Here is a 25,064-nt window from a genome sequence, read left to right on the forward strand (position 1 = left end):
AGAAAACTGCAAAAGCAGCAGGTTAGGATGCAGCTATTTAACCCTTAGGTAGGGGCTAATATGCCACTTTAAGAAGTTGTACATCTTCGCACTGAAGGATAGCCACCTTCACCATTTAACCCATGGTTGGGACTATTTACCCTTATCTGGGGCATAGTAGGTGAGTGCCAGGGCATATTCACAGGCCCGTGAGCCTGCACACTCTACCTCAGGGGCCCATGGTGCTCTGAGATCTCTTGCACATTTAGCCTGAAGCTGCAGTCAATTTCCAGCTGGTGCCATGGGAAGCAAGAGTTTTGACCATTGAGAGGCTATGTACTAGCAAGAAGGATTCACATAATCTGCCTTCCTTTTGCCAAAGCTACCTGGTGGCCTGGAACAAAGCAACAAGCAGAAGGCAATCACACAACACGACACACTGTACGAGATACGTCACACAGTCTTGTATCAAAGCACCACCATCCATCTAACAGTACATCTGTCTCCAACCCCTGTGGATCCATCAAGATCTGTCAACACAAAAGCCTTGGGTTTCTGCTCTGACACTGGAAACCCCTTGCCACAGAATCTGATCCAGTTCTTCTGTCTCTTGTTAAACAGGGCTCACGTACAGCAATCTTACTTTAAATGGTTTGTTTTCCATCTTGGAAGCGTTTATCACTCTCCACACTACTCCTCGTTTTAAGTGTATGAGATCTCTCTCCAACTGGTAGAAACTGTCAGAAAATAGAAGAAACTTTTAAAGTGCCACTTTCTAGGAAAACTGTGAAGCCCAGATTATATGCAGAGTAAAATGAAGCCTTGGAGACCATTCTCCCCTAGGCAGATGTTACTGTACTTGTAATTCTTGTACATCACCTAATGCTATGGTGATATGTGCTATATAAATGCTGATAGTCTAGATAGAACTGTTCTTTCAGGCTTTTTAGAGTGGTGAGAGGGAAGGGCACAATGGGACCTACAGGTCTGGTCTATAGTTCAGCGGAGTGTTGATAGCTTCATTGGGTGGAGTGACTGAGCAATTGAAGGGCAGCCTAATTTTTTCTATTAGTCTTAATTGATTTGTACCATTTGTATTTACATTATTGCACGTGTGCTTTGAGTTTTGACAGGCACACTTTAAATATCTAAATAAATAAGAACGCAATAGTGATTTTTTATTTTTTTCAATTTCTGGGAAATACTGAATCATTTATTAGTATGATTTATGAATCTGCTGAGTGAGGGACAGAGCTTCTGCGCTGGTGCCAGGGCAGCTCAGGACATGAACCATAGTTCTGAAGGTCACAATTAATATCCTGGTTCCTCCCTAACTCCAGAGGAAAGTAATCTTCTACTGGGCTATGCCAGTAGCAGATTAGTTCCCATTCCATGCTGGTTCAGGTGCACTGGTCCATTCACAAGGTTCCACACTCCAACCCAAACCCTGGTCACATACTCTCCACTGAGCTGTGCAGGAAGGGAATGGAAGCTACTCTCTCCCTCTTTGCAGTGTAAGCAGTAGCGCACATATACAATATAGGGGAAGGAGGGACATCTATGCCTCTTTACATCCCTTAGAAGGCATGTAACAACATGGAAGATCTTGCCCTCAATATTCATATTGTTTTCTTAATTGTACATGTTACACACTGTCCAAATCCCCTCTTCCTTGGAGAATTACTCTTTCATCCCAACACCCTTGGTCAGGACAATATCTTCTGCTTCAGATTTAGCACCTTTGGTTATTTATATAAAGTGACAGCTGTGTCTCATGGGTGTACATAAATACGAATATTAATGACATGGTATGGTAAAGAACGTTTTTATTAGCATGAGTCTTAGATGGCCACAGCCATGAATGACTAATACAAACTCTCTCAAATGTGTAGACATGGCCTTTATAATCACATACCATCCACCATGTATTCTGAATATGCCACCAATGTGGTAAAGTAGAGAGAGCATCTACATTCAAATTCTATTTTGTGTTGTATTTCAGACTTTCCAGTCTCGCATGCTATCTGGTTGAAAATCTCTGAAGGCAGAAGGTAAACTTTGCTCATGAGGAGTTTAGATACTTAACTCAAAGTATTAAAAAGTGTTCTAAAAAGAGAACAAAACTTCTCTTTTGGTAGTGCCATATCTCTTCTAAGACCAACCTTGAATTTGAGCATTATATTCCCCTCTGGCAGAGATCATAAATGCCAAATTTCCGATGCAATGGATTTTTTTTTGAGGAATTTGAGGGAAGGGTTCCCTCAGTTTCCAGCTGGTGACCAAGTTATATCATCTAAGAACAAAGCAAATTTCCTATGAATTAAAAGCAGACAATGGTTATTTTGTGAAGTGTTCTCATGAAGAATACAACCAAATTTTGAAGTCAATGAGGTTACTCGTGTTTAAAGTTAAGATTGTACTCAGTCTTTAAGAATAAAGCAAGATTGTCAGATGTTCACAAGTGTAGATCAGGTTGTAAATTGCTGTGCCTTCTAAAATAAACATAAATCATTTTGAAAATTTAGTAATCTGCCCTAAGAAAGTTGCCTGTGTTTGAATTAATTCTTGAATTTAGTAAAGATGTGGAAGAACCCCCATGTTCTTTTGTTTGTATATCACAAACTGCTAGCATTTGAAGGACAGATACAGTGGCACAAAGGTAAAGAATTGCTGGAGCAGAGCAGCTTGAGAATACCAATGATTAATGAACAGATAAAGACACATATGATTGCCTGCCGTTTTAAAATGAGCTGCTACCAGCTCATTAAGCTGGTGAGAACTCTTGAGACAACTGTTACAAACAGCCTTGCTTTGAGTCGAAAACGGTACCATCTTAGTTCAAATTAGAGACCTTTAAGATTACAACCTGAGAGGAATCTTAATAAATTGCATTTCTCACAACAGTGGGGTGATGTGCAGACTCACCAGCAAGGGAAGGAAATATAAAGTCCCAGTTAGAGATCTCTTCACCTTCCTTTCTTCAGGACTCTCTTTAGTTCCAAAACACAAACAAAAAATCTCAAACTACTGGGTATAACCAGCTGAGGCCTTTCCAGCTTCAACTGGCAGGGCAGGGAGAAGACAGGATACTTTCCTCCCCAGGATAGCATCCATTGCTCCAGCTTTCCCTTCCCTTCCATAACCCTCACCAGAGGAGGCTGGTGACAGGCATGAACCTATCCTTACAAGATGGAGGGCTTTTACAACTTGTCACACATGGGTACTAAAGAAGAAAAACATCTGTGTAGACACAAGCACTGGTCATGATTGCTGAAATTTGAATAGGAAAAACCTTTTTCTAGCATCTTGCCCATCCAAACACACATCCCAAATATCAGAGCATCCAACTATTTGTGATAACAAATCATAAATGAAGGGTGGTAGAAGATTCTCCCCATGTAGGATGAACTGTGTTTTGCTCTTCTTTACCTTCCAAAAAACCTCAGATGAATCAGTGGAATTTGGCTCTAAAGCCAGCACAACAGGTGCAGGGAGGGTCAACTCTGTGCACAGGTGATCATCTGATGGTGTAAACCAGCATAGGGGCTCTTATGCCACTCCCCCTCTCTACTGTTAGTGTAACAGAGGGAAAAGGGTGTATCCAGAGAAAAGGAACATGACTAGGATGCCCCCGTGCCAGGTCAATACTCAGCTGTCGTTTCAGGCCCTGTTTGCAGCTGGTATACACGAGAGAAACCCCGTGGCTGCTGTAATTCAGGACCGGGGGATAAGCTCTGTAGAGATGAGGCATCAAAGTCAGGAGAGTGACACACACGCGCGCGCACACACACACACACTCTCTTTCATCCAAACCCCCAAGATCCTCCCAAAAAGATTTCTGACATCAGACTTAAAGTGATAATCAGTTCTCCTTTCTTCTTCTCTCTGTCACAGTGGGATTGTGACACCAGGGTTACATCAGCCAATCATCACATTTTCTATTGTCCTCGCTCCTCATGCCTCTATGCTCTAAAATCCCTATATTCTATCAGAGATCATCAAATCTCGTCCAGATCCAAGCTCCCTTCTAAAATTATCCCAAACTTCAGCAGATCCAAAATCCATGCTTGGCCAATCTCTATAATGGTTCTGAACAAACATTCCTTTGTGAGTGTTTGGAGTAAAATATGGATTTTGTCACTTGGGCCCATCTATGAACTGTAATTCATATTTTGAGTGATTTAATAAAAAGACATAGAAACAAATCTATTGCTCGAATGATTTTTTGCGGAGGGCTTATCATGCAAAACCGATATAACATGATTATATTTCCAGAAGTTAGAAAAAATACATCCATGAAACAAGTGTCCATTAAAAAGGAGCCTTTCACATGAACTATCGTTCACTATCACCAGTTATTTGATTGGTCCCAACATCTATAGTTCATTGTTACAACTGTCAAAATTGGCAACCACCAAGATTGTTGTCTCAATTAGGGACAGTAAACAGATTGTCCTTATTTTTAATGAAAAAATCTAAAATGTAATACTTCACAGTTTAACATGTTTATTCATCTAAACGAGCTAAAAAATAATGGTGTGACATCTGTTTGAGAGACACTGGTACCTAACATTTTGGCTGTCTCTTCACCAATTTGGTTGTCATTAAAAAAAAAAAAAAAGAGAGGATGCTGTCAATTAAATGCATTGACATACTGTATAAAAATCCTTTTCTGTTCTTGGAAATATGTACTAAACATATAGCCTGGTGTGCTAAGGCAAAATAAGCAGTAAGTAGGATGAAGGGAAGAAGCACAGTGCTGCAAAAAATGCAAGTCTGTTCCCCTCTCCCAGGGTGTCAACAAACTCAATGTTGTACACACAATCTTTGCCAGTTTATTCATTTTATGGATTCATTTCTACAAATTCAAGCATAATCTACTATGCTCAGAAGCAGTCCAAATGCCATATTTCTGCACTTATTGCAATCCCATATTGTTATTTGCTTAGTCATAGGAATCACTGGTTATTATGCTAGCTTATATAAAACTCTAAATGCCATAAAATCTTTATTTGTTGGGATTCTAAATTGATTTTAAGCACATTCCACTTGACCTTGAAAAATAAGGACTCAATTGTGCCTTATAGGCACAAGCCCATGTTGGACCAGTATGGAGTACTTCCCCATTGGGAGTTGCTAGAGGCTTCTTGCTCATTTGCAAACGGACCATACATAATCTAGCCCTAAATTAAGTGATGAACCCCTTCAGTAGTAGTAAATTTCACTGAACCAGTATAGGCCTTTTAGTTCAGTTTCTGCCCTATCCCATTAGAAAGGATCATTTAAATTATTTATTTTTAAATATAATCTATGATCAAGTGGGCAAGTCAATTATTATCCAGAGTCAAGGACTACCCTGAAACCTAAGCAAACAAAAGAACTATCTCATATGGTCTCAGTTAGATGTAAATGCATAACCTTATATATGTCATCATTGCTACAGCTAATTGGGTAAGTTGATAGGGCTATGATATACACAGGATCACATGGTGCCTAGTTAACAAGCTTCAGTGATCTTTAAATAAAGCACCCTTCAATGAAATTTTAAATACATCTCTGAGGCCCTTGTTAGAGAGATAATTACAGTGCATCCCTCATTTCCAATAAAAACACATTCATGGATTACTACAAATATAGGTAGTAACTAAGTGGCAATGCATACATCCTGTACTATTTGTACCATTGTAACCACCATTATGGAGTTCTTAGGCTTCCAAATTCTGCTTTTACTTGCCAAAGAAAAAACAGGTACTGAACCAAGCTGTATTACTCAGGATCATTTCTAGCAGTTACAGTCCCTCCAAAAGCAAAACATCTACTTAAGTGGGGAGGTGAAACAGAGCAGCAACCCTCATTCTTCTGCAGGACCTAGAGCCATTCATCACTGCCCAAAAAAGAGGGCATGGCCAGACAAGCCTAGACCAGCTGGAGCTGCTCTGAGTCAGTGCATCTCCTAAGCAGCTTTGCTGGCTAGGAGCCTGGGCTGGAGTTTAAAGATGCACTCCATAAGCAGCGAGCTGCAGCAATACTGGAGCCTGCTCTATCCCCAGAGTTGAACTTTCTCATTTTGTAGCTGCCCCATGGAGTTGAGTCAAGTTCAAGGTGGTAGCAAGCCATATACAATTACTATTACAGTATTTTCTATTGGTTTAATATGATCAGGACCAAAACAGAGCATTTCCATTTGTAAAATGTACTGTATTTGAAGAGACTAGAACAGAAGTGAAGCTCTCTGTTACATTTTCAACATTTAAACCAGGGGCAGGAATCAGTTGCTTTGCTCCAAAACTTATAAACAGTGTGCATTCTTTGGTAGTACTGCTCAAACTTGTATATTGTGTTATCTAAGCTAATTTAATGTTCTTTCAAATGTACGTTTCATAGCAATGCAACAGATCCAACTTTAATAAGCGCTTTCAAAAAAGTACAAAGTTTAAAAATTCATTTTATTATTAAAATAGTCCATGAGCTACAGTTACAAAGACAAATGACCTAAAAAATTATGGGATTGGTTCTGATCTCAGATATATACATAGGTATCGTCATTAGAGAGAGAGAGAGAGAGAGAGAGAGAGTGCACATCTAGCATGCATTTGAGGTGCTAAAAGCAACTTCACTTAAAGATATCAGGAATGGATACCTGCTGTGCTCCAAAAGGTATACTGGGAGACATAATCACAGGCCAGATTTTGCTCTCACAGTAGTGTGAGTAATTAGGAGTAAGCAGGAGTAATTTCACTGAAGTCAAAGGAGTTTGTGAAAAGAGGTGTAAGCAAGACCCAACTCAGGCCCTACATTTAATGCATTTGTGTTTATAAATTAAAAAATAAAACATGCGGATAGTTTGACTAAAGCTGGGACATCTGCTATTAACAACCCCCGGTCTGTAACTAATGGACTGAAAGCACAAGTGCAATATTTTCCATGTATTTGCTGCAATATTCTCCATATATTCCCATGTGCACTGGGCATGATTCTCCTCAGATGTTCTAAGCAATAGGCAACTCTCTAGTTACATGTGACTTAGTTATGTCTGTCACCTGAATGAAAAATAGCCAAATGCAAAATGCAGCACTTGAGAACATAATGGAGATTTGTGATACTTTCTAGTCTAGGGGTCTTGTGGTCCATAAACCAATATATAAATTTCATTCATCCACAGATGTAGTTTGGTTTTTACTTGTGACTCACACAATATAGGAAATGTTCTTGTTCTAATAACTTCAAGTTACTATTTTAAGTTAGAAATATTCTTCTTTTCATTTAACTGTGTCAGAACACAATATATATGGCAATATAAAATACTTAGCACTTCTATTGCATGTCTTATACAAAGCGCTGTACAAACATTAGCTACATAATCCTTACAGCATCCTGTGAGTTAGTGGAAAATGGAAATTGCTTGTGCAAAATGAAAGAGGACTGCAGCATTTTGAGACATGTGGTATGGCACTCAGTGAAGTGAAAGGCATGTCACATCCAAAATGCCAGCTTGTGATTGCCTTTCACTACACTGAAAGGAATGCCACATGTCATAAAAGGCTTCACTCCGAGTGCTATATGTTGCTACACACTGGTGGCATATATAATATTACTGGACTACAAGTACTAAAAATGTATGATTTGGGGGATTTGGTGACTTGAAAATTTAGAGAATGAGAAATAAGTATAATATTTCCTTTTCATACATATGTTGGAGATGCTGGTGTATTCTGCATTTCTAGATGAAATGTGTCCTGTATTACACAAACCGAATAAAAAGTGTATCCTTAGAGACTCAGAGTATATAGGCATCAATACTGTATGGTCTAAAAATTAGCCATATTGATCTAAATTCCTGAACGAGGTTTTAAGTGGTGATAATGGGGCTGTGGGCCAATTTAAAATAAACATAGTCTTATATACTACACTATTAGTTATGTTTTGGTTTCTCTTTGCATCCAAAATCCTCATGTCAAATCTAAGTCTAACTTGGACACTTCCAAAAATAGTTACTAAACAAAGGGAACTCAGTGGTTTATCCCTTAGTTATAAGACTGTTATATAAGAGAAATTAGGGTTAATTTGCCAACAGAGTTTCTAACAGTTCTCGGGGAGTCAAGACTCTTCCAGTTTTGGGGAGTATGCATGAAAAAGATTTGTTAGCTGATACAACCCCTTACATTAGTTTGATGGGGAAAAGATAGTATAACTGGAACACAATTTTTTACCACATCCTCCTAATGAGAGAAGCAAGTTGCTATTGCAATTAGCAGGAACAGTATAATTAAAATAGAATTTCATCTTTATATCAATAATAGAGCAGTATACTAATTAAAATCAACATCAACTGAACTTTCTACATATACCAGTTCACACAGCCCAAAAGGCAAGGAACTCTGTTTCAGAGGCATATGTTAATAATGTTCGAGCTTCTGTCATCCAGGTGCCATTTCTGACAGAGCACATGTGCACTGAGCAGTTGGCAAGGAATGAAAAAAGATTACTGTAGATACACGTGCATATAGAATCTAGGATATAAAATAGGCCCTACAGGAAGTGGGAGACTGTTTCTAAAAAGAGAAATTACCTATGACTTCCTCCATGTGTGAAGAGTGAGAGAGTGCAAGACTGAGGGTGGTGCAGATGTCCTGGAAATACAAATCAGTTTATTTGGGGACTTGTTTTTTCTTTTGTATTTTAAAAAAAGGAAACCTAATTTCACTATTGGGAAGTTTGGATTCATGGATTTACGTTAGGACAGACTACCCAGAAGTTAGTATCTACCCTTTTCAATACCAACACCAATATGCAAAAAACTGTCTTTTGGCATCAGAGTTCTCAGCCTGAGAAACAAATAATGTAAACAATTCATTTAATTCATAATAGTACAGCTTTTGTTTTAACTTAAGCAGCTTGCGTTGCATCAGTCTTCTTTGCCTGTTCTGCAGATATGAATTTTAAGAGCAATGGAGATATTGCATAGTATTATTATGCATTAGAACTGTGTGTTCCCAAGAAGTGTTGTTCAAGGTAGTTGCTTTTCCTGAAGAGAATCTGATGATAGGATAGATACATTGCATCTGCTAGTTTTCATTTGGATCCAGATCAAGGTCAACTTCACTTGATAGATTAAGATAAAAGAAAGCGTAGAAAGCCAACAGAAATACCAGTATAGCTGCAAGGACAAGGGCAACTTCCTGTACAAACGAGAGAAACATTTTCAAAACGATAAAATGTTACACACGGTATCATCATTTCAGATAGATCAGGAACAAATGTTACTTTCCATCTGTATCAAGCCTGCAGAAGTTAAGTTTTCATCAGACTATATAGTTCACACAACCAAGTGGCTTTTTAATTAACACTTCTTTCTGCCACCATTTCAGCATGTTATGGAAAAACTGTACTTAATGAGATGATCCATTTTTGGTGGGCGAGACGTATCCTTTTTGGCAATCAACACAGACAACGTTCATAAAAGAATTTGTAGGTTTCAATGCAAATTTGAGCAATGAATTTGGATTGTGTTTGGCTATTTTTGCATTTTCTAGAAATATGATCACTTTTTTCATAGAGATGTAGATTCCTAGGCCAGAAGGCACCATTGTGGTTATCTAATCAGACATCCTGTATAACACACACTGCTAGGGTGACCAGATGAGGGGAAGAAATTATCAGGACACATGGGGGGGGGAGGGGCCCGCCGGCAGAGGAAAAAAAAAAGCCCAAGTCCTGACGGCTGAGCAAAAAAACCCACGGTGACGGCGGATATTGGGACAGACACCGAAATATCGGGACGTCTGGTCACCCTACACACCACAGAACTTCCCCAAAATAATTCACAGAACATATCTTTTAGAAAAATATCCAATTTTAAAAATTGTCAGTGGTGGAGAATCTACCATGACCCTGGTAAGTTGTCCCAAAGATTAGTTACCCTCAATGTTAAAAAAAAGTTACACTTAATATTGCCAGTCTGAATTTCTCTAGCTTCAGTTTCCAGCCATTAGATTGTGTTATACCTTTCTCTGATAGACTGAAGAGCCCATTATTATATATTTATTCCCCATGTAGCTATCAACAGACCGTAATCAAGTCATCCCTTAACCTTCTCCTCCGTAAGCTAAACAGATTGAGCTCCTTAAGTCTATCACTAGAAGTATGTTTTCTAATCCTTTAATCGTTCTCGTGGCTCTTCTCTGAATCTTCTCCAATTTATCAACATCCTTCTTGAATTGTGTGCATCTAAACTGGACACAGTATTCCAGTAGGGGTCGCACCAGTGCCAAATACAGAGGTAAAATAACCTCTCTGGTCCTAGTTGAGATTCCCATTTATGCATCCCGGGACCTCGTTAGCTCTTTTGTCCACAGCATCACACCACAGTTAATATCAATGAAAAATGCTACTTCTACCTCCCAACCTAGCAGAAAACAATCTGCCATGGTACCAATCTGCAAAATCCCTCAGTGCAGGACAAAACCATTCCATGATCTTCACTTCAATAATGCACCAGAGTTTGCATTTGCATTTAACTCCCTCTCTCCTTCTGTAGCTGCCTTAATTATAATAAATGAATCCTCTACAGTGTACTTGATTTATAGTAGGCTTCAGAATTCAAGAAATGCTTTTGTAGTAAATGCCACAGGGCTGTCTGTTATCATATCCTCTTTTTCTTAGGGCTACTTAACTTGGGCTCCCAAATGTATTAAACTGCAGTATAACTATCCTCCTTATAACAATACTTCTTTACAACACAAAATGCTTGACTTCCAAAGACAATGTTCTATTAAAAAACAATATTTTCAGTTCACTGGAGAGGCATACTCTTCTATGTTATACAGTGTTTACTACCATTTTCATAGGCAGTGAAATATGGAGTATGACTTTGAATACTGCACTGTTATATGGCCACAATAAATAGAAATTGTCACTTCCACTGGTGACCAGGGTGATTACACGTTACAGCACTGCCTATTGTCGTGATTTATTTTTAAATCATGTACAGGGGGCCCTCAATAAAAACAGCTGAACTCTGTTAAAACAAATACTCACCACTCCCACCAAAAATAAACCAAAAACGTGGTCCAATGGTCCATCTATAAATCATTTGCATCAAACCACCCATCCAGATATATAAACAGATAGGAGAAAAAAGAGGAGCTAAGTAGGTGTGTAGTAATTAATATGAAAAGGAAAGACTGATGGCAGGGTTTGAAAACAGCCAGAGAGGGGGTCAGATAGACATTGTCAGCAAGAAAGATCCATAGATAGGGCCACAGCGGGAAGGAAACTATAGTAGGAGCTATCAAACCTGAGTACTGACCTCAGCCTTCTTATTAGGGCATAGTCTACTAGAAAATTAGGTTGGTATAACTATGTCACTCAGAAAAAACACACTCTCTGAGCAGTTTAGTTCGTCTGACTTAAGTCCCTGAGTAGACACTACTTCTTCTGTTGACATAGCTACTACCTCTCAGGAAAATGGATTACCTCCCACGGATGTAGTGTCTACACTGCACTGCTGTAGCATTTTAAGTGTAGAATGGCCATACCTCATTGTGTCCCCAAACCTGAAGGAGTTAAAATTTTTACTAGCTCCAACGTTTTAAAATCAGGCCCATGATCTAGCATTCTTCTCCATTTGCATTTGCACTTTCATTTGCATTTACATGAATGCATTTTATATTTGATCAGAATGTTGGATCAATAATTCAAACAAATGTCACCTAATAAACTTTGAAATATTACTGCTTATTTGGCTTATGCTCTGTATGAATCTTTGTTCTATGAGAACCCTTTGGTTTATGTTCTACAGGGATGGCAATTTAATTTTTAGGTTGTTTGCAGTATTGTTGTAGCGGTATTGGTCTCAGGATATTAAAGGGACAAGGTGGGTGAGGTAATATCTTTTATAGGACCAACTTCTGTTGGTGAAAGAGACAAGCTTTTGAACTTACACAGAGCTCTTCTTCACCAACAGAGGTTGGTCCAATAAAAGACATTACCTCACTTACCTTGTTGCTCTAATTTATAAGTGATTTTTATTCTTCTAAACAAATATTTAAATTGTTTGTATAAATTTGCTTAGGGCATTTGTTATAGGCTGTAACTAGAATTTCCTATTAGAATTATACAATAATTTGAACCTTATCTCATTTTATATGATTTGATTAAAAAAAGAATTACATCTAATTTACTAATATATTAAATGAACGTGATTTTTGCTTTGTTGCAGTTGCAACACTTTCAGTATCTCGAAAGGGCATGGCAGCATCAGACAGGTTTCATTTATTTTCTTGTATCCACAGCTGTGCTTCCAGACCCATCTGGCCACACAGCTACTAATTTTAAGAGGATGTAATGAACAAGTGACACACAACTGCAAATTCCATCTGCTCAGAAGAGTGGACAACAATACCATACAATGCAGCCACCATTTACACTGACACAGAGAGCAGTATTAATTTTTTCCCTCTCATTTGGATGTTAGGCTTTCCACTTTATCACAAGCAAACCTTTCTTCTTCTCCACCTCCTCTCTCCACAATCGCCCTTAGAAAATTGTGTGCTGTATGTAAAAAACTTGTTGGCAATGTTTTATAATGAGGAAGCATTTCCTAGTGATTATAAGAAGAAACTGGGAGTTAGAAGATCTCAATTCTATTTCCAAATTATCTAATGATTTGTATGACTTTAGGAATTTATGTTTCTCTACACCTTAGTTTTGCCATCTATAAATTGGGGATAATACTGATACTTTCCTCAATCACAGGAGTATTAGGAAGGAGGTGGGAGACCTAATTTTGTTAAGTATTAAGAGATCTTAGTACTGAACAGACTTAGAGAAGTGAACCTCAACTTTGAGTTATTGAGAAACGCAGTGGAACAAAAAAAACTCATGCTGTGGTTGCAAATATTTGACTAACAAATTTTGTCAGGTAACAAGCTCATCTAACAGAATGAATGATACAGTGTTCACAATTAGGCATGCAGTCTAGTATGTCTATGGTTGCAGGGATTCGATTTTTAAAAATAATTTTAACAGATAAAATTGATGTTTTTTTAGCATTTTTCCAATTTTTATTTACGTAAATTTTTACAGTTGTGCAAAAATTACGGGTTTAAACATTTTTTCCTATTTTTAATCAATTTAAATTTTCTCAATTGTGGCAATTAATGGGGGTGTCAGACAACTGCGGATCAGCCAATAATTATTTAATGAGATTCAAAAAGTTAAAGCTTTATAACCATTAAAACACAAAATTATCAACATCACACATCAAAATATACAAAGTAAATATCCTTAAATCAATCTCTAAGTTCTCAAGCAACATTTTTCTTTCTTTGCCTGTGTGTAAATTATGATTATCATCAAAGGTAATATTTTTGTTGGTTTGTGTGCACATGGTGAAATTCACATTTACCAATAAAAATTGAATCCTTCCAAGCCTAAATATGTTTTAGAACCGGGTCTAATTTATAAACTTTCAAATAGAAACCCTGCAATGAAAATCATACCAAAAACACTACAAAACTGCTATATTTTCTTTGCAACACGAGTAAATGTTGTCATTTTAATTTTTATATATATCATATCAGCCTTTACAATTTGTGAGCCATATATAAAGGCAACTCCTTAAAACAAATCTAGCGCCCTACTACTGGTAACTTTGGATCGCTCTTCTGTAAAAGTTATTTTACTCAGAGGATTTCACTCTGAATAATTAATTCTTATGGAACAAGAGCTACAGATATTAACTGAAAATGATCAGCAGTTTTTTCTCACCATAGTACAGAATTTAAGAGACTAATATCCCTGCTATAGAATTCTGAAGTATGGTTAAACAAGTCTTTAGAAGGAATATCATCTTCTATAAATCTCTATAGAGTTTTGAGAATTGTTTCTGTAGAACCCTACTGATTTCATCTCTATTAAGTTCTGTGGGACTTTTCCATAAAGGAAACATACTTAGTTATTGTATATAATAAATCAGACTCTCCTCTCATTTATGCCAATTTTACATCATTGTAACTCACTACAACTGACTACAATGATTTACACCAGCCTAAGTCTCTGATCCTGCAAACTACTCGACACGGATAGACCCCTACGCCAGCACAAAGCTCCACTGAATTCAGTAGGGCTCTGAGAATGCTCTGAGGCCTACGCATACTGAGCAGTTTGCAGAGTTGGGGCCTAACCGAGGAAGAAAAATACCAATTTTGGACACGAGACAAACTCCCATACTGTACATAGAGAACTACAGTATTCACAGGAAAAAAGCATTCAGATGTATTTATTTTAAATCCTCACAGTCCATAAGTATAAATCTCTGAACTGATATCACTTTGAAACTCAATGTGACTGAACATAACAGGGGTGTGTCCCTCCAATTCTAAGCTACTTCTAGTTAGTTTAAACTCAAGCATGTTTGAAAAGGGGAGAAAATAAGGAAGTGACAGTGACACTGGGTATTTCTTTTTTTGGGAACAAAACATGAAAACCTGTTGGTGACAAGATATCCCTAACATATCTTGGCAAACTGGATTAACTCAGAAGATTATGAACAGCATGAAATCAGAGGACACTCTTTGGTAAACTGCATCAAGAATGTCATCATCTATTTGTATCCAACTAGCTCCAGCTGAGACAGATTCTTGGTAGGGAGCTAGCTGTATAGGTAAATAATGAGATAGCTTTGTGGAAGAATGGATGGACAGTACATTTTCCCATATTCAGAAATTACTTTTTCCTTGGTTCTATCAATGTCCCCTTTATTTAATCAGCCATATTCTCTACTGACTTGTCCCTTGTGCCGTCATGTACATCTGAGCAAAGTGGGTATAAAATGCTACTATTCTGATTTGGTAGTATTTTTTACTTCCTTTGCACAGATGTAAATGGCTGCACAAGGGATTAGGTAGTAGAGAATCAGGCCCCTATTCCTATCCTCTCCAGTGTGTTTGTTATATTTATTAGTGACTATACTGAGGCACAGGCAGTGCAAAACATTACCCATATTTATTTTTTCGTTTCTATTTTGGGCATCAAAGGCTAGGGTTGACTATAGAAAACTTGCACATACTACAGAGGGTCATTTAAAGGAAATCTCAGGCATGTTATTATTTTTTCCATGACCTTGCAGTCCCCTTACTGGTGGCTTAGCACAGCCATGCGGCGATACTGGATTAGTGACACATGGAAGAACTCAGTTTAACAACACAACATCTTTTTATTACTGGAAGAAGGTATAGAGGCATTTCTCCTGCTGTTGGTACAGCTTCTCTCTCTCCTTGATGCAGGAAACACTCACTGTTCAACTCCTCTGGGTTACCTCAGGAGACAGAGGTTCTTCTCATCTGGGAGGAGCAACATCCTTTGCCCCACGCACAGAACACTGACTCAGGAACGTACTATGAAAACACAATCTTCATGCCAAACTGCTGGCCTAATATATTAACAGCAATCCTTCACAAAAGAACCCTTTTTGTCATAAGGGGAGCTCAGGTGGTGGGTTCTACCAATTTCCTGGCAGCACAGTCAGTGTAGGTTTGGCACCATTGTTCCAAAGCTACTCCCTGTCCTGGCCAGTAGAGCCTGGCTGATACTTGCCTGTGAGATACTTGCCTAGGAGAGAAGGCCTTGAAAGCCAGAGGCTAAGCAACCAAGGGGAGCTAGCGAACAGGGGACCACAAACAGGGGACTTTGAGAGGGGGTTTGAGGGAGGGAGACATAATATAATCGCAGTGATTAGAAAGGGCCGCATCGTCAGTGCCAACACTGCTCCTGTCTCCTCCATCTGCGCCTGTATCCAGACTGACAACCTAACCATGGATACCTCTACCCAGATCCCGGTGTGGATTTGCAGAGACGGTGGCCTGCATTTCCCACTCACAGAAAGCCAGGCTGGGGGGGACCATCCAGTGTGAAAGATGCCTGCTGGTGGACTCTCGCAGGAAGCAGGTGGGAGAGCTACAGAAGGAGGTGGCTAGGCTGAGGAGCATCCGTGCCCACGAGGAATTCCTTGAGAGTATTCATATGGAGACATCCAAGGCTGAGGAAGCTATCCAGCTACAGAGAACTGCTGTCACACCACCAGGGGAGGAGGATATGGCTCTGTCACAGGGAGGACACTGGCTGCTGGTTACTTCAGGCAGCAGGCAGTGCTCCACTCCTACTCTCAATCCACCCACCATGGTGATGGAGAATCGTTATGCTGTCCTGGCAACGAGAAATGAGGAATCACCCCCGAAGGTGGAGGAGGAGAAGCCATGTACCCCCAAGGCTGGGAGGACTGCAGCCACCACTCCGAGGAGGAAATGTAGGGTAGTGGTGGTTGGTGACTCTCTTCTGAGGGGGACGAAAGCACCCATCTGTCGCCCTGACACAGCATCCTGGGAGGTATGTTGCCTGCCAGGGACCCATATCTAAGACATTACGGAGGGATTGTCAAGGATCATCCGGCCCTCTGACTACTACCCATGCTAGTCATCCATGTGGGTAGTAATGAAACTGCAAAGTATGACCATCTGCAGATCAGAAGGAGTTGGGAGCGCAGGTGGTGTTCTCTTCGATCCTTCTGGTCAAGGGTAAGGGCCCACGCAGACACAGATGCATTCTGGAGGTGAATGCCTGGCTGCAAGGATGGTGTCGCCAGGAGGGCTTCGGTTTTCTTGACCACGGAATGCTGTTCCAGGAAGAAGAACTGTTAAACAGAGAGGGGATCCACTTATAGAGAAACAGGAAGAGCCTATTTGGATACAGACTGGCTAACATAGTAAGGAGGGCTTTACTAGGTTTGAAGGGGGCAGGTGATCAAAGCCCACAGGTAAGTCAAAACCATGGAGACCAGGGGAGAAAGGTCAGAATTTGGAGGGAGCATGGGCTGCTATAGTATGGATAAGGGAGAGACAAGACAGAAGGGGGGGGGGGCAAATCAAATCAGTATCTTAGATGTCTGTATATCAATCCGAGAAGTATGGGGAATAAGCAGGAAGAACTTGAAATCCAGAAGACAAGGAGAGTTGGCTGTATTTTAAAGAAGCCTTATTGAGGTTGCAGGAACAAACCATCCTGATGTGCAGAAAGAATAGCAAATATGGCAAGCGACTAGCTTGGCTTAACAGAGAAATCTTCGGTGAGCTTAAACACAAAAAGGAAGCTTACAAAAAGTGGAAATTTGGACAGATGACTAGGGAGGAGTATAAAAATATTGCTTGAGCATGCAGGAGTGTAATCAGGAAGGCCAAAGCACAATTGGAGTTGCAGCTAGCAAGGGATGTGAAGAGCAACAAGAAGGGTTTCTACAGGTATGTTAGCAAGAAGAAGAAGGTCAGAGAAAGTGTTGGACCCTTACTGAATGTGGGAGGCAACCCAGTGACAGATGATGTAGAAAAAGCTGAAGTACTCAATGCTGAAATACTCAGTGCTGAAGTACTCAATGCTTCCCAGACAAGGTCAGCTCCCAGACTGCTGCACTGGGCAGCACAGTATGGGGAGGAGATGAGCAGCTCTCAGTGGTGAAAGAACAAGGTTAATGACTATTAGAAAAGCTGGACATGCACAAGTCCATGGGGCCAGATCTAATGCATCCAAGGGTGCTGAGGGAGTTGGCTGATGTGATTGCAGAGCCATTGGCCATTAACTTTGAAAACTCATGGTGACTGGGAGAGGTCCTGGACGATTGGAAAAAGACAAATATAGTGCCCATCTTTAAAAAAGGGAATCCAGGGAACTACAGATCAGTCCCTGGAAAAATCATGGAGCAGGTCCTTAAGGAATCCATTTTGAAGCACTTGGAGGTGAGGAAGGTGATCAGGAACAGTCAACATGGATTCACCAAGGGCAAGTCATGCTTGATGAACCTGATTGCCTTCTATAATGAGATAACTGGTTCTGTGGATATGGGAAAAGCAGTGGACGGGATATACTTTGACTTTAGCAAAACTTTTGATATGGTCTCCCACAGTGTTCTTGCCAGCAAGTTAAAAAAGTATGGATTGGATGAATAGGCTATAAGGTGGATAGAAAGCTGGCTAGATCATCGGGATCAACAGGTAGTGATCAACGGCTTGATATCTAGTTGGCAGCCAATATCAAGTGGAGTGCTACAGGGGGCAGTCCTGGGGCCAGTTTTGTTCAACATCTTCATTAATGATCTGGATAATGGGATGGATTGCACCCTCAGCAAATTCGCAGATGACACTAAACTGGAGGGAGAAGTAGATCCCCTGGAGGGCAGAGATAGAGTGACTTAGACAAATTGGAGGATTGGGCCAAAAGAAATCTGATGAGGTTCAACAAGGACAAGTGCAGATTCCTGCACTTAGGATGGAAGAATCTCATGCACTTCTTCAGGCTGGGGACTGACTGGCTAAGAGGCAGTTTGGCAGAAAAGGACCTAGGGATTGCAGTGAACGAGAAGCTGGATATGAGTCAACAGTGTGCCCTTGTTGCCAAGAAGGCTAACAGCATATTGGGCTGCATTAGTAGGAGCACTGCCAGCAGATCAAGAGACGTGATCTCTCCCCTCTATTCGACATTGGTGAGGCCTCATCTGGAGTACTGTGTCCAGTTTTGGACCCCGCACTACAAGAAGGATGTGGAAAAATTGGAAAGAGTCCAGTGGAGGGCAACAAAAATGATTAGGGGGCTGGAGCACATGACTTATGAGGAGAGGGTGAGGGAACTGGGATTGTTTAGTCTCCAGAAGAGAAGAATGAGGGGGGATTTGATAGCTGCTTTCGACTACCTGAAAGGGGGTTCCAAAGAGGATGGATCTAGACTGTTCTCAGTGGTACCAGATGACAGAACAAGGAGCAATGGTCTCAAGCTGCAGTGGGGGAGGTCTAGGTTGGATATTAGGAAAAACTATTTCACTAGGAGGGTGATGAAGCACTGGAATGGGTTACCTAGGGAGGTGGTGGAATCTCCATCCTCAGAGGTTTTTAAGGCCCGGCTGGACAAAGCCCTGGCTGGGATGATTTAGTTGGGGTTGGCCCTGATTTGAGCAGGGGGTTGAACAAGATGACCTCCTGAGGTCTCTTCCTACCCTAATCTTTTATAGTTCTATGAAATGCTAGTAAATAAACACAACTATGACATAGTTGGCATCACAGATCAGACTTGGTGGGATAATACTCATGACTAGAATATTGGTACAGAAGGGTACAACTTGCTCAGGAAGGACAGGCAGGGGAAAAAGGGAGGAGGTGTTGCCTTATATATTAGAAATTATACACTTGGACTGAGGTTGAGATGGAAATAGGAGACAGACTTGTTGAAATCTCTGACTAACGTATAAAAGGGATAAAAAACGTGGGTGATATCATGGTAGGGATCTACTACAGACCACCCAACCAGGAAGAAGAGGTTGATGCAGCTTTTTTTGAAACAACTAACAAAATCATCCAAACCACAGGACTTGGTGGTGATGGGGGACTTCAACTACCCAGACATCTGTTGGGAAAATAACACAGCAATGCACACATTATCCAACAAGTTTTTGGAATGCATTGGAGACAATTTTTTTATTTCAGTTGGAGAAAGCTACTAGGAGAGAGGCTGTTCTAGATTTGATTTTGACAAATAGGGAGGAACTGGTTGAGAATTTGAAAGTGGAAGGCTGCTTGGGTGAAAGTGATCATGAAATGAGAGAGTTCATGATTCTAAGGAATGATAAGAGGGAGAACAGCAAAATAAAGACAATAGATTTCAAGAAGGCAGACTTTAGCAAACTCAGGGAGTTTTGGGGTAAGATTCCATGGGAAGCAAGTCTAAGGAGAAAAACTATTGAAGACAGTTGGCAGATTTTCAAAGAGATATTATTAATGGCACAAGAGCAAACTATCCCACTGCGTAGGAAAGACAGAAAGTATGGCAAGAGACCACCCTGATTTAACCAAGAGATTTTCAATGATCTAAAAATTAAAAGAGTCCTACAAAAAGTGGAAACTAGGTCAAATTACAAAGGATTAATACAAACAAATAACACAAGTATGTAAGGACAAAATTAGAAAGGCCAAGGCACAAAATGGGATCAAACTAGGTAGACATAATGGGTAATAAGAAAACATTCTACAAATTCTTCTTCTAGAAGCAAGAGGAAGACCAAGGAGAGGGTAGGCCTGTTACTCAATGAGAGGAGGGAAACAATAACAGAAAATGTGAAAATGGCAGAGGTGGTTAATGGCTTCTTTGTTTCGGTTTTCACCAAGAAGGTTGGTGGTGATTGGATGCCTAAAATACTGAATGCCAGTGAATATGAGGTAGGATTAGAGGCTAAAATAGGGAAAGAACATGTTAAAAATTACTTAGAGAAGTTAGATATCTTCAAGTCACCAGAGCCTTATGAAATGCATCCTATAATAGTCAAGGAGCTGACTGAGGAGATATCTGAGCCATTAGTGTCATAGAAGATGGGAGAGATTCCAGAAGACTGGAGAAGGGCAACTACAGGGCCCATCTATAAAAATGGAAATAAGGACAACCTGGGGAATTACAGACCAGTCAGCTTAACTTCTGTACCCAGAAAGATAATGGAGCAAATAATTAAGCAATCAATTTGCAAACATCTAGAAGATAATAAGGTGATAAGTAACAGTCAGCATGGATTTGTCAAGAACAAATTGTGTCAAACCAACCTGATAGCTTTCTTTGACAGGGTAACAAGCCTTGTGGATGGGGGGAAGCACTTGACACGGTATATCTTGACTTTAGTAAAGCTTTTGATACTCTCTCACATGACCTTCTCATAAACAAACTAGGGAAGTGCAACTTAGATGAAGCTACTATAAAGTGGGTGCATAACTGGTTGGAAAACCGTTCCTAGAGAGTAGCTATCAGTGGTTCACAGTCATGCTAGAAGGGCATAACAAGTAGGGTCCCACAGGGATCAGTTCTGGGTCTAATTCTGTTCAATATCTTCATCAATGATTTAGATAATGGCATAGAGAGTATACTGATAAAGTTTGCAGATGATACCAAGAGGGGAGGGATTGCAAGTGCTTTGGAGGATAGAATTATAATTCAAAATCATCTGGACAAACTGGAGAAATGGTCTGAAGTAAATAGGATGAAATTCAATAAGGATAAATGCAAAGTACTCCACTTAGGAAGGAAGAACTAGTTGCACACATACAAAATGGGAAATGACTGCCTAGGAAAGAGTACTGTGGAAAGGACATCTGGTGGTCATAGTGGACCACAAGCTAAATATGAGTCAACAGTGTAACACTGTTGCAAAAAAAGTGAACATAATTCTGGGATGTATTAGCAGGAGTGTTGCAAACAAGACATAAGAAGTATTTCTTCCGCTCTACTCCATGCTGATTAGTCCTCAACTGGAGTATTGTGTCCAGTTCTGGGCACCACATTTTAGGAAAGATGTGGACAAATTGGAGAAAGTCCAGAGAAGAGCAACAAAAACGATTAAAGGTCTAGAAAACATCACCTATGAGGGAAGGTTGAAAAAATTGGGTTTGTTTAATCTGGAGAAGAGAAGACTGAGGGGACATGATAACAGTTTTCAAGTACATAAAAGGTTGTAACAAGGAGAAGGGGAAAAAATTGTTCTTCTTAACCTCTGAGGATAGGACAAGAAGCAATGGACTTAAATTGCAGCAAGGGAGGTTTAGGTTGGACATTAGGAAAAAATTCCTAACTGTGAGGGTGGTTAAGCACTAGAAAAATTGCCTAGGGAGGTTGTGGAATCTCCATCACTGGAGATTTTTAAGAGCAGTTTAGACAAACACCTGTCAGGGATGGTCTAGATAATACTTAGTCCTGCCATGAGTGCAGGAGACTGGACTAGATGACCTCTCGAGGTCCCTTCCAGTCCTATAATTCTATAATTGTCTTCATTTGGTACTGGCTGCTGTCGGAAATCATGGTACTTGGCTAGCCAGACCATTGTTCTCACCCAGTATGGCCACTCTTATGTTCACCAGTTTCAGGCGAGTTTGTACTCAGCAAGGCTCAGCTGTGGTTCTGCTGCTGCAGCTACTCTGCTATTTATACTTGTGCTAATTCAATGAGAGCTAGTGCAAGTATGGGCACATGAGCAGGGGAATCACACCCCTAGCTCATAATATAGATGTAGTCTCAGAGTTATGTCCTCCGACAGGGGTCCTTTCCATCTGGGAGGTGCCATATCCTTTTAGGGACTGCCCGAGGATGTGCCACACACCCAAACCGAGCCAGAACAATGACTATATTACAATATTTGATCATATTTTTTAAAAGGACAAAATACTGCACACTCAAAACAAGTATGGTCACCCTGGTTCAACTAAATTTTGATATTTATAAGTCCTTAGTTGCCACTCTGACATTATCAACATGGATAAAATTGCTCATTGAGGAAATTAAAAAGTACTAAATGGGAATGACTGAAAGAAACTTTGTTACTTTAAATCCTGCATTAAAATGAAAAACAATCAGAGTTTGACAAGAAAAACTAATTAGTAAGCTAGCTCTGAAATGTACAGCACCTTCAGGGCAGTTGATTCAAAAAGGTGTCATGTAATTTCCAGGGGTTTTTTTCTTCATTTTTTTCAAACAAACCTTGTAAACTCTTTCGGTGAAATGCAGCCCTGCTGGAACTCCACTCACTTCCCTGGTTATGAGGAGACGATTGTTTCACAGTTGATTTGTCCTCTTCTCTCCCTTCTCCTCACATTCTATCTTCTTTCTTTGTTTATATCTACTTATTGTCTCACCTTACATGTTTAGACTGCAAGCTCTTTGGGGCGGGTACTGTCTATTATATGTCTGTACAGAGTATAGTGTAATGAGGTCCTGTTGCTTGATAGGGACCTCTAGGCACTACTGCAGTACATCTTAATACATTAATTAAATAATAATTACAACTGCAGTTATGTCTGGGATGGATTTGCCCTTATAATACTTCTGTTATCTACAAGTTAGCAATTTGCAAGTGTCAATAGATTTTTAGAAGGGAGGATTACTGCACCACATGTTGAAGTCACTATGGCTAAATAAAATCCTTGGAAAATACACCTAAGTATGTTTTTTTCACAGATTTGGCAACAAGACTGGATACTGCCAGGATTATTTATTATGTTGTCTCCAGACTATTTGCTACCATTGCAATTACCTCAGAATTTTGTACGTCAGCTACTTTTCAAACACATATTACGGGCTTGATCTGACCCTTACTGAAGTTAATCACAAGTCCCATTGATTTTAATGGTACACTATCCAGGTCTGTATTCTTTAAAGAAAATAAAGCCATACCCTTAGCACATATGAACTCTGTTGCTTATTACAGTTCACCAACAAAAACTTTGTTAATGCAAAGTTAAATTTGTGTTGTGGTGTCTTGTGGCCTGCCAGCACCTCAAACTCAGCTACTCAATCCACTGAGGAAATGAAAACTTAAGCCTTTGAAAACCAAGAAATAGACAGTTAAAGTACATGTCATCCCTGCAAGGTAACCTTAACTCTAACCGTGGGGGCTGGCAACAGTTAGTGGGAATAGCTGAGTAAGGAAGGTGCCATAATAAGTAGACAGAGTTCAACTACTTCGTATCTCCAAAGTTATCCAGAAAAGAAGATGGAGCTATCTGGGACATGTTCAGAATGAAGCCAGAGCATTTGACATGGTAACCATGCTATCAGACAGCTGAAGAACACAGAGAAGATGCTGAGAGGGAAAATGTCTGTGCTTTAAAAATGCAGAGAACATACAAAGCAGCTCAGGATAGACAGGGACTCAGATTTATCTACATACACTCCAATTTCATTCACTGTGCTAGATGTAGCTGTATTGAAAGGTTCAGAGATTAGGTGGAGCAGGTTAGAAGAGCTGTCACTGTGACATGACGACAATAATTTGGTAAAGGGGCTGTGATATTTAGCAAGACTGGGTGGTTTGTATGGAATTGGCTCCATGTTTGTGTAGACATCATTTCTTTGCTATGTCTGACCTAAGCCCAAGTTTTGCTTTAGCAAAGAGAAGATATTATACCTTGCCCTACAGTGTTTATTGTGCTGTTCCCTAACTGTTCTGCAGCATTTGCAAGGGATTCTAGAATGTGTGTTATGGGCATACTGGGGCATCACTCCACGAAGGAAGAGCTCAGGTTGCATTGCAGGGATGGCATATTGCAAGGATTGCAGGTACCTTAACTGTTTTCAAAGGCATAGTTTGCTTTCCTTAACCCTTCACTTCCTGCTTTTCAGAGATTTGAGTAAAGCTGAATCTGATGTTCTGGAAGGGCACGAGGCACTACTGGGCAACCTTAACTCTGCATTAACGAAGTGTTTTCTCATTGTATTTCCTAATTTTTTGAACAGAAAAAGAGATGTTATTTGTAGGAGATAGTGTTACATTAAGAAGGTATAGTTATCAACATGGTATGCAGGTGGAACTGAGGACAGATTAAAGATACCATATGGCATGTATGTGGGGTCTTTCGCCTTCCTGTGTGTTTCATTACAGTCAAAAGGTGATAATGCTCGTGCTATGACATTTTTTTGAGTATGGAGGTGCTGACAGGATAGGGAGAGAAAACAGACGTTTTCACAATATTTATAATTATTATTCCATGTAGTTTATAGTAACTTTAAGCACGAGAGGAGACTGGTGTGTGTCTCTTCTCACCCTCTCCTTATCCCACCATCCCCCATGGCATACACCCATTCCAGAGCATATAACTGCCACGCCGGCATTTGCAAATCTCCCTCCTCTGCCCATCTCTGTATCTGCAGCTATAGCTGACTGTTAGCAAGCTCAGAGGAGGACATTCAGGGCATCTTCACTACCGTTCTACAGCAGTGCCGATGCGCTATGTAGACGAGAGAGCACTCTTCTGTCTACGTAATTACTCCACCAAAACGAGAGGCAGAAACTATGTCGGCAGGAGAGCATCTCCAGCTAACATAGTGCGGTGTAGACACTGCTTTAAGTTAAGGTAATTTACATCGCTTAGAGGGGTGGTTTTTTCACACCCCCGAGTGACGTAAGTTACATCAACTTAAGCGGTAGTGTAGACAAGTCCTCAAAAAGGTGTGAAATGGTCCATTCATCTCAATGAGATGTCCCCAATGAATGAACACACCACGAAGATGAATGCAGC

The 25,064-nt window shown here is 40.1% G+C and overlaps 1 protein-coding gene across 12 annotated transcripts in view; it reads right to left on the reverse strand.

The window, feature by feature from the left end:
- Positions 1–8,795: 8,795 nt before the first annotated feature.
- TRIQK (triple QxxK/R motif containing) overlaps positions 8,796–25,064 on the reverse strand; it is an 89,781-nt gene continuing 73,512 nt past the window's right edge. For all 12 annotated transcript variants that reach the window (XM_034763258.1, XM_034763266.1, XM_034763269.1 and 9 more), the window contains one exon: positions 8,796–9,158. In XM_034763258.1, coding sequence (XP_034619149.1) covers positions 9,045–9,158 — 114 coding nt within the window. In that variant the 3' untranslated portion in view covers positions 8,796–9,044. The remainder of the gene's footprint in view (positions 9,159–25,064) is intronic.

The sequence above is a fragment of the Trachemys scripta genome, chromosome 2 (genome assembly GCF_013100865.1).
Source record: "Trachemys scripta elegans isolate TJP31775 chromosome 2, CAS_Tse_1.0, whole genome shotgun sequence".
NCBI lineage: Eukaryota > Metazoa > Chordata > Testudines > Emydidae > Trachemys > Trachemys scripta.